The sequence below is a fragment of the Piliocolobus tephrosceles genome, chromosome 19 (genome assembly GCF_002776525.5).
Source record: "Piliocolobus tephrosceles isolate RC106 chromosome 19, ASM277652v3, whole genome shotgun sequence".
Lineage (NCBI taxonomy): Eukaryota > Metazoa > Chordata > Mammalia > Primates > Cercopithecidae > Piliocolobus > Piliocolobus tephrosceles.
Genome location: NC_045452.1, coordinates 53,323,491 through 53,337,963, shown reverse-complemented (window position 1 = coordinate 53,337,963; position 14,473 = coordinate 53,323,491). Strand labels below are relative to the sequence as shown.

Sequence of the window (14,473 nt, the reverse complement as noted above, 5' to 3'; positions counted from 1 at the left end):
GGGGCACAAGTGAAAACATGCAGGGAGACTGTAAGAGTTTTTCAATCTCCTTAGTCTCGAGTTGTGAATTTAAGGAAAGAAAAGCTCAGTAGGTAGATGTCTCAGGATTCACTCACACTTGTTGGTATCTGTAATATACCAAGAACAATAACACCAAAGGTAAGAATGGTTTTCCTTTTCAGTTTCTTATTTCCTGTCTCAATGCCGCAAATCTGCACCATATGGAAGGCAGGAGACACTACTAGAGTGTACTACTCAACATAGATCTGTGCACCAGCAGAGTCAACACCACCTGGAACTCAGGCCCCCATGCAGACTCACAACAATTGTTTTCCAAGGGCCTCGGGTAACTCAAATGGATATCTCAGTCTGAGAAGCAGCATGATCGACCTTATCTTTTAAATGCAATCGATATGTCAAAATGTGAGACACAAGATTTAATCATTTTCCAAAAGAACCACTGGGGAAGAATTAGTAAAAGCTGCATAGGTTTTGGCTTATTAAAAGTAGTACACATATATTTGGTAAAAGACAGATACAACATAAATTAGTAGTCTTAAGATTCAAATATACATCTCAACAACTTAATTTGAACAGATTGAACAGATTATCTATACAAATTTATTTTACTCTGAAGTCCTGTCCTATCTCAAGCAATATTAAAACAGCTTCAATACTTCTGCCTTAGATCCAGTACCAAGATCCTAATTCTCTTACTCATATTAAGAGTATGAAAATACCAGACTTCTCAGAAAGCTGAATCCAAGTGGTATCATTCCTATAATATCTCAGAACATCAGAAATATCAAAGTTTTTATTTTTACTTATAAAAATAATGAAGAAAGCCAAGATCAATGCAAGGGCTTAGAATATATTTCTTTTTTTGTTTTTGAGACGAGTCTTGTTCTGTCACCCAGGCTGGAGTGCAGTGGAGCGAACTCGCCTCACTACAACCTCCGCCTCCGGGTTCAAGCGATTCTCCTGCTTCAGCCTCCCGAGTAGCTGGGACTGCAGGTGTGTGCCACCACGCCCGGTTGGCCAGGCTGGTCTTGAACTTCTGACCTCAGGTGATCCACCCGCCTCGGCCTCCCAAAGTGCTGGGATTACAGCATGAGCCACCGTGCCCGGCCAGAACATACTTCCTTATACCACTTCTCTGTAAAGAAACAAATAGATGGTATTTCTGTTCCGGTTTAAAAAAAAAAAGAGACTAGGAGTGGTGGCTCACGAGGTCAGAAGACCGAGACCATCCTGGCTTACATGGTGAAATCCAAATGCTGTCTCTATCGAAAATACAAAAAATTAGCCGGGTGTGATGGCGGGCGCCTGTAGTCCCAACTACTCAGGAGGCTGAGGCAGGAGAATGGCGTGAACCTGGGAGGTGGAGCTTGCAGTGAGCTGAGATCGCGCCACTGCATTCCAGCCTGGGCGACAGAGAGAGACTCTGTCTCAAAAAACCAGAAAAATAAAACCCAAAAAAAAAAAAAAAAAAACAAAAACAAAAACAACAACAAAAAACCAAAGGAAAAAAAAAAAAAGAAAAAAAGAACGCCGCTAGATGTAGGTCATGTGTTAGAAGCACGGTCCTGCGGTTTTATGACCTTCTCTGGGGAAGACTGAGTATGTCCACCTCTCCATGTTAACTGGCTTCTTGTCACAATCCCTAGCAGGCAAAGAACCCACAGACTCCAGCTGGGAACAGCAGTGTGCCTGCTTACAGCACAGATGCTCATCACCACTTGCTATTTTCTAACAGTGGACAAGGGGAGAGTGAATTCCTTTTGAACCAAAAAAAAAAAAAAAAGAAAAAAAGAAAAAAAAAAAAAACTAGGAAGGCGGTTTACCTCCATATCTCACTGTCTATATGGTAAATATGCATACGCAATGTTTCCAGTCAACATTTTATGTTGTTTTCTGTGTCTAAATAAAGCTACTAGACTACATTACACATTTTATCAAATACTTGTTTTTACCTTACTAAATGTGTATTTATCATATTTGCTTTGGCATATTTTTGTTTATTTTACTTGTTCTTGTACAATAAAAAATGTTCACTGGCTATCTACAATGCGCAAAGCAGTGATATAGAAGTTAGAGCTGACATTAAAATGAGACCAGCCAGGCTTGGTGGCTCATGCCTGTAATCCCAGCACTTTGGGAGGCTGAGATGGATGGATCGCTTGAGGTCAGGAGTTCAAGATGAGCCTGGCCAACATGGTGAAACCCCATCTCTACTAAAACTATTAAAAAAAAAAATTAGCCAGGTGCAGTTGGCAGGTGGCTGTAATCCCAGCTACTCCAGAGGCTGAGGCAGGAGAATCGCTTGAACCTGGGCGGCAGAGGTTGCTATGAGCCAAGACTGTGTCATTACACTCCAGTCTGGGTGACAGAGTGAGACTCCATATCAAAAAAAAAAAAAAAACACAAAACAACAACAACAACAACAACACACAAAACTTAGCTGGTCTCGGTGAGACATGCCTATAATCCCAGCTACTGGGGGACAGAGGCAGGAGAATCGCTTGAACCCTGGAGGCAGAGATTGCAGTGGGCTGAGGTCATGTCACTGCACTCCAGCCTGGGCCACAGAGCGAGACTCCGTCTGTGGGGAGGGAGGGGGAGATGAGACATAGTATTGCATGGTATTTCTCCATTCACTTTTTTATCTTTATTTATTTATTTTTGAGACGGCATCTCACTCTGTCTGCCCAGGCTGGAGTGTAGTGGCACGATCTCGGCTCACTGTAACCTCCACCTCCCAGGTTCAAGTGATTTTTTTTGCCTCAGCCTCCCGAGTAGCTGGGATTATAGGCACCCACCGTCATGCCTAGCTAATTTTTATATTTTTAGTAGAGACGGGGTTTCACCGTGTTGACCAGGTTGGTCTCAAACTCCTGATCTCAAGTGATCCGCCTACCTCAGCCTCCCAAAGTGCTGGGGTTACAGGCGTGAGCCACCGCGCCCGGCCTTCTGTTCACATATTTAAAGCTGCTCATCACTGAGGATCTCAACACCATAGCCCACTGTTTTGCAACCAGAGAGTCTATTCCCTACTCCCTTCCAGGGGACATTTTTGATTGTCACAACTTGGGGGTGCTACTGGCGTTGAGTAGAGGCTAGTGATGCAGCTAAACGTCCTACAATGCACGCAACAATTATCTGGCCCAAAATATCAATGGTACTAAGATCCAGAAACCCTGCCATAGCCCAGGCAAACACCAGAAGGATTCGTGATGCGTTTTAGTAATTTTGCCCATCAATACTACTGGGCAGCAGTCACTAGCATATCAGAAATCCTGGGTAACAAATGCTAGTAAATTTCCAGAACAGATGCAATCATAGGAATTGGCAAGCAAGACCTTTCTTTGCTCCTATCATGAAACATCAAGAACCTAAAGTCACGTGCAAGCAATATAAAATTGCCATCCATATTCTGTGATACATGCATATTCTGTCTAGAAATTATACCCAGTAAGAACATATATAAATTTAAGAAAGAGGCAACCGTACCCTCACAGTTAAAACACCTGAATAGTTTTACCATTATTATCAACTAAATATAGCATAACTTTAACGTTTCTTCTGCCTTAACCCTTTTTTCTTTTTTTGACAGGGTCTCATTGTCACCCAAGCTGGAGTGTGGTGGTGTGATCACAGCTCACTGCAGGCTTGACCTCACCTGGGCTCCTGCGATTCTCCCACCTCAGCCTCCCGAGTAGCTGGGACTATAAGTCTGTGACACCACAGCCAGCACAACAATTTTTTTTTTTTTTTTGGTCTCCCTATGGTGCCCAGGCTGCTCGCAAACCCCTGGGCTCAAGCGATCATCCTGCCTCAGCTTCCCAAAGTGCTGGGATAACAGGTGTGAGATACCATGCCTGGCCTTTAAACATTTTTTTTACACTGTAAAAGTCTCTTGATGTTTACAATTTGGGCTGCTGTCTTGAAAACTAAGGGGTTCCCTTGAGCATCATTTTTATATGAGATTCATTCATTCTTGCTTCCCCTTGACTTTTTACTCTTCTACTAACAGAATCACAAAAAGTCAGGCATATCGGAAGAGGTAGTTGGAAACCGAAGATGAATTTTCAGGAGGGCAAAATGGTTCAAGACTAAGAGAAGCAGATGGTTAGGCTGTAATCCACTCTGCTTTTGGAAACTCATTTTTCTACAAGGGAACTAAAGACTTCCATTCAAAAGCACAGCTTTGTTACTTGCTCAAGGAATCTGACTCTACTTAATCAGACGTACGGCTTAGCTAAAAACCTGTGCCCGATTGGGTGTGGTGGCTCACACCTGTAACCCGAGCACTCTGGGAAGCCGAGGCGGGTGAAATCACCTGAGGTCAGGAGTTCCAGACCAGTCTGGCCAACATGGTGAAACCCGTCTCTACCAAAAATACAAAAATTAGCCAGGTGTGGCCGCATGCACCTGTAGTCCCAGCTACTTGGGAGGCTGAGGCAGGAGAATTGAGAACTGCTTGAACCCGGGAGACAGAGATTGCAGTGAGCCAAGATCGTGCCACTGCACCCCAGCCTTGGTGACTGAGTGAGACTCCACGTCAACCAAACCAAACCAAACCAAACCGAAAAAAAGGGGTACCCAACTGGGTGCAGTGGCTCACGTCTGTAATGCCAGCACTTTAGGAGGCCAAGGCGGGTGGATCACCTGAGGTCAGGAGTTCAGGACCAGCCTGGCCAACATGGTGAAAACCTGTCTCTACTGAAAATACAAAAGTTAGCCAGGCATGGTGGTGCATGCCTGTAATCCCAGCTACTCAGCAGGCTGAGACAGGAGACTCGCTTGAACCCGGGAGGCAGACGCTGCAGTGAGGCGAGATCGTGCCATTATACCCCAGCCTCGGCGACAAGTAAAAACTCCATCTCCAAAACAAAACAAAACAAAACAAAACAAAACAAAAGTGTGCCCGTGAAAATGTATGCATGTTTAAAGGAACCTGAACCTCTGAGTTGCTTGATTTCTTTTAGGTTCGGTTTTTTTTTTTCTGTTAATTGCAAATTCTTGAGTTGAGTACAGTTGTTGCGCCTGAGGCATCTGCACTTTTTTTTTTTTAAGTAACCGATTGGGGAAAAACATAAGAAAGACTATTATTCTTTAAAAATCTAGTTTCTGGCCTTTAATTAAACTGGACTACAATTTTATTTTTAATAAATCTAGATATAATTGTATTAAAATACCTTCCACTGATTACTTCTGTTATTCTATTTTTTTTTTTTTTAAATTGGTAAAGCCAGGTTCTCACTATGTTGCCCAGGTTGGTGTCAAATGCGTATCTTTGTGAATATACTAAACCACTGAATTCTCTCTCACACACACTTCTATATGGCTCTATTCCCTAGTCTCATCACACTTTAAGCAACCTAATTATCTGAGTGGGCTTTCTAGGTTGAGACCATTAAACTACATGGAAAGATGCTTGTCAATGTCCTGCTTCACTTTGCCTCTATCAAAGTGTGTATCAAACACCTTGGAATCAATGGCTGCCATGACATGGGGCACAAAATAACAGGCTGTTACCTGTCACATTTATGGTCAGTGCTGACACTGGTTCTCTTGACATCATTAGCAAGCATGCTACAGCCTGGGCCAGGAGTAGAAGTGCATCCTCTCCATCTTCAAAATACAAAGGTAAAGGCCTCATGCTTGCTCTAAAAGGAGGAGCCATTACCCTTTTGCCCTGCTCCCAAATAGTCCCTGGAACTTTAATTTCATTTTTGTACAGCATGCTGCTACTGAGGCCTCCAACTGAAGTATGGGAGTTCATGTTCAGGTTCACAGCAAGTCAAGCTCACAGTTTACCCGAAACTTTGTGGAGAGTTAAATGTGAATCATAAGTAAAAATCCCATTAGTGAATTATAGGATACCTTGTAAGTGTCACGTCCATTACAAACAGGTAACAACAGAGGCGTGAGAATTAAGCTAAGCTTTGTTTCTTCTCCCCTTGAGATCAATACAAGTCACTATGATTTACTTCAAGTATGTATTGCATTCATTCTATTTGGTGCTCTATCACCCAGTAAATCCCTATTCTTCCTTTATAATTACTGATATGCCAACTTCTCTGCAATGCAGTAGGTGAAAACTTTTGTTCCAGGCTGAGCACTTTCTCTTCTCCATGCTGCCAAAATTCCATCCTAGGCAGGCCTGAGAGACTCATCCCTATGCAGATATGGCTAGAAGCAACCTGAGCAAGCCACTTTGTTCCCATCTCTGTGCCCCCAGCAACCAATGCCATGTCTGGTACCTAGAAGTGCCTTGTGGATATTGTTGAAATGTATAGCAGTAAATTAAACGATACTTCTCCCAGATTAATGGTCACCAGAAGGAGAAGAAAAATAATTTAATTCTGCCAAGGTCAATCACTTAGCCTAATACAAACTATACTGAGATCAAACCTTTTAGCTTTTATCATCACATGAGATGGTTAAAGAGTCATCTGTATCAGTGTCTCTACCTGTCCACTTAATAGAAGAACTCCCACAAGGTTTAAAATACCTGCGAGAAATAAAACTCTACCTTGAAATGTGGTGGCATCTAATACTATCTTACTCAATTTTCAGCTGGATTTAAAATTTAACTGCAGATATTTCAATATACAGTACATATTCACAAAAAAAAATTTTAAGCAAGGAATTGTTTCTTTTAATCATAACATAACATAATGTTCTCTATAAATATCAGTTTTATTATACCAATAGATATGGATAGGTCCCATTTATGCCTTTTATAATTAAAAGTCAACCTGTTGGTTTACCTTTAACATTCCTGATTAGTAGTAAACATTAGTTTGCTAATGTTTCAAATGCAATGGAGGATCGGAATGATGATTATAACAATAACTAAGAGAGCAACTAAGGTTAATTGAGCAGTTACTGCATACCAGGAACTATGCAAAGTGTTTCCTATAAATTAATTAATTAATTAATTTAGTCCTCACAAAATAGTTAAATATTGGATAGGTCTTATTAATCCCTATTTTACAAAGAGAAGCAATGAGGATTCAAGGTTATTTGATTTATACAAATTTACACAGTTAGTAGCTTATAAAGCAAAGATTTGAATCTGGACAGCTTGAGCTGTAAATGAAACTGAACACTTACTTTGATCATTACTCCTATTTGTGGGCCCCTGATCACTCTTCTTTTTTTTTGAGACGGAGTCTCATTCTTGTCACCAGGCTGGAGTGCAGTGGCGTGATCTCAGCTCACTGCAATCTCCGCTTACCGGGTTCAAATGATTCTCCAGCACCAGCCTAATCACTTTAATTTAAGTAAAAACTCTAGAAGTTCAGAAATGCACAGTGTAAAACAATAGATGAATATATGCCTATATCAAAGGAATATGCATTTACAAGGGAACACAGGTTGAAATGAATTTGTGTGTATTTATAAAGAAAACAAAAAGTGTAATTTTGACATGAGTGTAGCAGAACTATCCTGGCCTATCCGGGTCCAAATTCTGATTTCATCACTTAACCAGTTACGTGACCCAGGGCAACTTATTTTATTTTTTCCTTTTCCTGAGACAGAGTCTTGCTCTGTCACCCAGGCTGGAGTGCAGTGGCATGATCTCGACTCACTGCAACCCCTGCCTCCCAGGTTCAAGCGACTCTCCTGCCTCAGCCTGCCGAGTAGCTACTAGGATTACAGGTGGGTGCCAACATGTACTGCTAATTTTTTGCATTTTTAGTAGAGATGGGGTTTCCCCATGTTAGCCAGGATGGTCTCGATCTCCTGAACTCGTGATCCACCCGCCTCTGCCTCCCAAAGTGCTGGGATTACAGGTGTGAGCCACCCGCGCCCGGCCTGGGGCAATTAAAAAATTCTTTTTCTTGGCCTTAGAGATCTTGGCTTTAAATGGGGAAGTAAAATTTCCACCACACAGCATAGTTACAGGGTTTAAAGACAGAATCACTGCTTTGAAGCACAGGGGGCCTGTTGTCTTGGCTACTTGGGAGGCTGATGCTTGAACCCAGGAGTTTGAATCCAGCCTAGGCAATTTAGCAAGACGCCGTGTCAAAAAAAAAAAAAAAAAAAAAAATGAAAGGGCAAGAGGAATGGTGAGTCTGAAAATCTATATCTGCAACAAAGGGTTCCAAAATCTGCCAGTCTCCCAGGAGGTAAAATGCTATCTGCTCTGCCCCCATGATGCCTTTCACACTAGCAAAGAGCCTAGCCATCAGCAGGGGTACAATGAATATTTGCTGAATAAGTGAACATAAGGAAAAAATGACTAGTTCCTCTGGACAGGCACAATTGGCTAGATTAAATAAAAGACTGTGCCATTTATTACAATACCCATATTCAATCAGAGTTTAGAATTTATGGCTCAATCAAGACTACCCTGGTAACTTGGGTTTCTGAAGTACAATCCTTCTCAAAGAACAAAAAATTAGGAGCAAGTGTCTAAATATACCACTGTTTTACTCAAATCAGTAATGGCTTATTCCACTAGACCAATAACCAACAATATCCAGGTTTTTTTTTTTTTTTTTTAACAACCAAAGATGACAATGAACCCCCCAAACTGGATAGATTCTGCAGTCGTGTGCTCACTTTTATTTTATTTTTATTTTTTTGAGAAAGGCTCCCACTCTGTTGCCCAGGCTGGAGTGCAGCGGATGTGCTGACTTTTAAACAATACTTTTATTCTACTGGAATCAGTAACAGAGAACAGACATCTTCTCATTTGGGTATCATCTATTCTAACACAAAATGGCAGAGAAGTTTATGACTATGCTGAAAATGTCTTATTTTTCTTCCCTCCATTTCTTTCAAATTGTAATCGTTTTGAAACTATTGAGTTTTTTATGAAGCACATGAAGGACTGGTATCAGCAGCAATATGTTGGTAATGATGAAATAATTTTCTTATAAAGGATGGCTGTAAATCACATTTTCTTCTGGGTACTGAAACACTAACACTGAAAACAAGATTGTAAGCCTCCCTGCAGTATCTCATATTTGCAAGTCACTTCTCATTTTTATGTTGAACACAGAATCAAGCTACTAATAATTAGAGTTTTACGAAATGAGTCATCACCTATGGCGTCCCCATTGCTCTCAATTAGGGGAGAATCACAAATCACCTTTTGTAACAATGAGGAGGAGGAAAAGGACTCTTTGCAGCTGATTCCTTTAATGTTACCCTCTAAAAGCATCTACTTCTTTTTTTTTTTTTTTGAGACGGAGTCTCGCTCTGTAGTCCAGGCTGGAGTGCATTGGCCGGATCTCAGCTCACTGCAAGCTCCGCCTCCCGGGTTTACGCTATTCTCCTGCCTCAGCCTCCCGAGTAGCTGGGACTACAGGCGCCGGCCACCTCGCCCGGCTAGTTTTTTGTGTTTTTTAGTAGAGACGGGGTTTCACCGTGTTAGCCAGGATGGTCTCGATCTCCTGACCTCGTGATCCGCCCGTCTCAGCCTCCCAAAGTGCTGGGATTACAGGCTTGACCCAGCGCGCCCGGCCTAAAACATCTACTTCTTTATTGGAATTAGCTACAAGTACAAAAAACTATCTCACATGGGCACAACAGACCATAACATGTTTCTGTTAGGCCGACTTTCCCAGGAAGACTTGCCTCAATTAGAGCCTTCGTTCAGGAGTTTGAGGTGGAATGAATGGACTTGAATTAAAGATTCCTCTATTTCTGGGGCATTAACAGTTGGTACCTCTCAATGATCAGGTATCTTGCTTTCAGAAGGTTGCTTTTATTGCTCTTCTTGCCAACAACATTATTAACTTGTTATTTTTTAAGGTTCATTTCTTTTTTGCCTTTAGCCTGGATTGTTTTGTTTATGAAATTATTTTAACTGCCTTCGTCTTTCTACAGGAAATAACACAACATCTATGTCCCTCTATGTTTCGTCTTAATATCAAATAATGCTACCTGTAAAACTCAAGCAAAAAGAACTGGACTAATGCAGACGATAATGAGACCGCTTTACCTCAAGAGAATTGTCTTGTTCTAGAACATTGGCCTAAGTTTATGTGGCATCCTCTCATTGTACTGCATAACTGATGTCACTCCTTGTTCACTTGTTACCTCAACAGTAGTAACAACGAAACAAAATCTCTTTATTGTCTACTGGAAAAACCTGCAGTGCACAGTAGGTTCTGAATTAACATTTATTTGTTAATTAATCACCTGAAGTTAATGCCCATCCTTGCCAGCCTGGCACTGAAGGTCTCTATATTGTGGTCCCAACCTAAAAGACATCTGCTCTAGCTTAAATTGGACCAATCCTGTCTCCCGAATATGCCTTTCCATGGCGCCATATTTGCTTTGCTATTCCTGACAACTCTACAGCAAAATCCATTGGTAGACACACTACCCACCCACACTTTTGGCTCTAGTTCAAATGCCAGGCTCTCCATGGAACCTTCTCTATCAATCCAGAAGTTCCCTCTTACTCTTGGAAGTAGGTTCTGTGTTCATATTTCTTACAACACAGATGGCTTTGTACTTCTTTTGACTTCTATTTCCTATGAGATTTTAACATCCACCAGGGTCAGCTGGCCTATGTGAGCTCATCCATTCCAAGCAGCCTAGCGAAATGGCTTGTGCCAAGCAGGTGCTCCAAATCTAATATTCAGTAAATGGACGCTAACTGTTATATAAACAGCTAGCTTCATGGCGATCACAAGGACTTCAGTCCCACTGCAGGATACTAGCTGCTGGAATTTGTATTCACACTTCATTTAGGTTTCAAGAAGAGAAGCCCTGAAAAGCTGTCCCTCCCTGCTACAGGCATCAGGCTAACAAGTTCATTTGACCAGATCTGCCACAGTTGGCCCTAACAGGTGTATGAAAAACATCCTGAGAAAGGATGTTTGAGTGTTTGAAAAACGGTGGCTCAAACAACATGTGCATTTACTAGCACATTTACTTATATGCTAACATGAGTGAGAAACTGTCTGCCATTAAGTAGGGAATGGTGAAGTTAAACAATCCATCTTGCATTCTATGTTTCTTTTTTTAAAGAACATGTAAAACTTTCAATAAATTTTAAGCTAACCCTGTTTAATTCAGAATAGTCTCAATTTTAAAAGCTACAAGTTAAAGAAATGCAGAACCTCAAAAATACTGTGTTAACTGAAAGAAGTCAGACACAAAAGACCATATATTATATGATCCCACTTATAATAATGGTTCAAAAAAGGGCAAATCTTTAGAGACAGAAAGTAGATTCGTTGTTGCTTGGGGCTAGAGGTGAGTAGAGGGCTTCACTGGGAATCAGTATGTGTGATCTTACTGGAGGGATGAAAATGTTCTAAGATTAGATTATGGTGATAGTTGCACAGCTTGGCAAATTTCCTAAAGCCACTGAATTATATACTTAAAAACAAATGAATCTTATATGTAAATTACACCTTAATAAGGTTGTAAAAAATGTAACAAAGGGAAGAAAATACTACAGTGACAACTATGAATATAGTTGAGGCAGACAAAGTAGCCCATGTTAAGCTCCAATAGAACAATAAATCTGAAATCATTAAACTTTAGTAAAAAGTGAGAGAAAGCCACTTTTTGTAAATGCCGTAACATTTGTGGGTGAGCTTTGCAAGCATTTGCAATACATTAAAATTCAGTAAGTACATATTCAATCTAGCTCTAGAAGCATCTTTTACTATCTGCCAAGTAAATGGCAGATACAAAAGGCAGAACTCTTTAAGGAACAAATGCATACTCTTTAAGGAACTCAGTCCAACGGTTTACTTGTTTCTGTAACATTTGGTCATTTAATATCAACTGAATGTTTGTTTTTATTTCATGGAGACAAGTAAGGACTTTTAGTTCTTTTAGTTCACAATATTTGCAACACAAACAGTAATTCAACAGACAAAGTCTAAGACATTAATATTATATTTACCTCTTGAAGAAAGCACCGTCATACTCCCCAAGAAAACAATGTAATCCCCACACAAATCACCTCAGTTAAATTTCATAGCATAAAATAATGTGATACTCTTTTTTTTTTTTTGAGACAGAATCTTGCTGTCACCCAGGCTGGCGTGCAGTGGCACGATCTCAGCTCACTGCAACCCCCACCTCCTGGGTTCAAGCGATTCTCCTGTCTCAGCCTACCAGGTAGCTGGGATTACAAGTGCCCGCCACCACGCCCAGCTGATTTTTGTATTTTTAGTAGAGATGGGGTTTCACCATGTTGTCCAGGCTGGTCTCAACCTCCTGGTCTCAGGTTATCCGCCTGCCTCAGCCTCCCAAAGTCCTGGGATTACAGGTCTGAGGCACTGTGCCTGGCCCAAATCTCCTTCTTCAATGAAATATAATCACAACTACTCACTCGACTAAGATTTATCAAAACTACAAGCCAGGCACTCTGTGCAATACTGAGTAAAATCAAGTCCTTACCCTCAAGGAACTCATAGCCTAGGTGGTAACAGACAATATCATGTAACAAACACAAACCAAGGAATCACCGAACTCAGTGTTTGTCAAATTAGATGACTACCTGGTTGGGTGGAGTCTAGCAGAATCACTTGGGATTTGCCAAGTAGCATATACAAGGCACAAAACAAACTGTATAATAAAGATTTCACATTATTTGAAATTGTTTGCTTGTTAAACCAAAAAAAATTCAACAAGCCTAAGAAGCCTTTTGAAAAAATGTTTTTGATGGGGGAAGGCAGTGTTGCTTGGGTGGCTATTTCAAACTCTGGTATTGCACTTTCTTTACCTTGGGCATGGGGGAATCCAAGCAAACAGTGGATTACCTCGAACCACCTCTTCCACAGACTCCGTGGTGGTGGTGGTGGTGGTGGTGGCGATGCTGGTGGTTCTCTCTGCGGCTTCTTCGTAGGGTTCCTCAGCCTCTTCCTCTACCTCATCACCATCCTCATCGTCCTCGTCATCATCGGCTTCTTCTTCTTCCACCTCAGCCACTTCTTCCTCCTCTGCTACTTCTACTACTTTGTCTTCACTGTGAGGGCAAACACAAAGAACAGAAAAAAGTCAATTAAACAAATTTCAGGGAAGGAAAAGAAAATCATCCATATGGAAGTTTGGCAATTTGAGAAGAAACACACCCAGAACTTAAAGCCAGCAGGTCTAAGTATAAATCCCAGCTCAGTGGGTCTGCAAACATTTTTATCCTTGGGCACAGTTCTTAGTTTCTGCAGTTGCTAAAAGGGGATGCCATGAGTCTAACCATAGGACATTCTGGAAAAGGCAAAATTACAGAGAAAATAAAAAGATCAGTGGTTGCCAGTGGTTCAGGGAGAGTGGAAGGGACTGAATAGGTGGAGTACAGAGGATTTTCAGAAACTACTCTGTACAATACTGTCATAAGTAATAATAGATACACAGCATTATGCATCTGTCAAAACCAATAGACTATACTACACAACAAGCCCCTCCCATGTTAAAACAGGAACACTGGTTAATAATAATGTATCAAAATTGGTTCAAATGTGCCATACTAAGGCAAAATGTTAATCTAAGGGAAATTGTGGGGGAGTGGGCAAGTGAGAGGTAGAGGGAACTCTTTGTACTTTCTGCTCGAATTCTTTGTAAACCTAAAACTGCTTTGAAAAATGCAGTCCATCATAAAAAGCAGCAGCGGGGGGGCGGGGTGGATACCAAAACTGAGTTTGCTGTATTATGGGAATTACTTCTCATAGTGTACATACAAGAGCTGTAACACACTGCACGGTAGCAGATACTCAGTATGTGCCGGTGCAAATTGGTTTAAAAACTGCAATGAGAACTTAAACTGGACATAGGGGTGGAAGGTGAAACTGGCTTAAGTCAATCTGCAATGCCCTGTGGACAGGGATGCCTGCAGAAACTATTTAGTTGCGCACCCTATGCTTGCTAATTGCTTATGTTTTGCAGAATACCAAATATTTCAGTAGTTTTCAATTTTCAGTGAGCATCAGGATCACCTGGAAGGCTTACTGAAACACAGATCACCTGCTAAGTGTTGTGGTTCATGCCTGTAATCCCAGCCAGCACTGTGGAAGGCTGAGGTGGGAAAAAAGCTTGAGGCCAGGACTTTGAGACCAGCCTGGGCCACACAGTGAGACCCTGTCTCCAAAAATTAAAAAGAAAAAAGCTAGGCATAGTGGTATGCACCTGTAGTCCCAGCTACTCAGAAGGCTGGGGCAGGAAGACTGCTTGAGCCCAGGAGTTTGAGGCTGCTGTGAGCTATGACTGCATCACTGCATTCCAGCCAGGGAGACAAAGACAGTCTCTTTAAAAACAAACAAACAAAAACCAACATAGATCACCAGGTACCACTGGCAGTTTCTAATGCAGCTCCAGAGTTTCTGAATCATGAGACCTTGGTGGGGCCTGAGAATGTGCATTTCAAATTCCCAGGTGATACTGATGCTGGTTGTCAGAGGATAATATTCTGAGTTCCAATGCAATATGCTGCGAAGAATGGCAAGAGATAGCCAGTAACTCAGTGAAATTGGGAAGAGGATCAGAAATA

The 14,473-nt window shown here is 41.4% G+C and overlaps 1 protein-coding gene across 6 annotated transcripts in view; it reads right to left on the bottom strand.

Annotated features, from left to right (window-relative positions):
- Nucleotides 1–14,473, bottom strand: part of APP (amyloid beta precursor protein) — a 291,865-nt gene that overhangs the window by 124,140 nt on the left and 153,252 nt on the right. For all 6 annotated transcript variants that reach the window (XM_023190001.1, XM_023190010.1, XM_023190020.1 and 3 more), the window contains exon 6: nt 12,753–12,958. In XM_023190001.1, the coding sequence (XP_023045769.1) occupies nt 12,753–12,958 (206 nt within the window). The remainder of the gene's footprint in view (nt 1–12,752; nt 12,959–14,473) is intronic.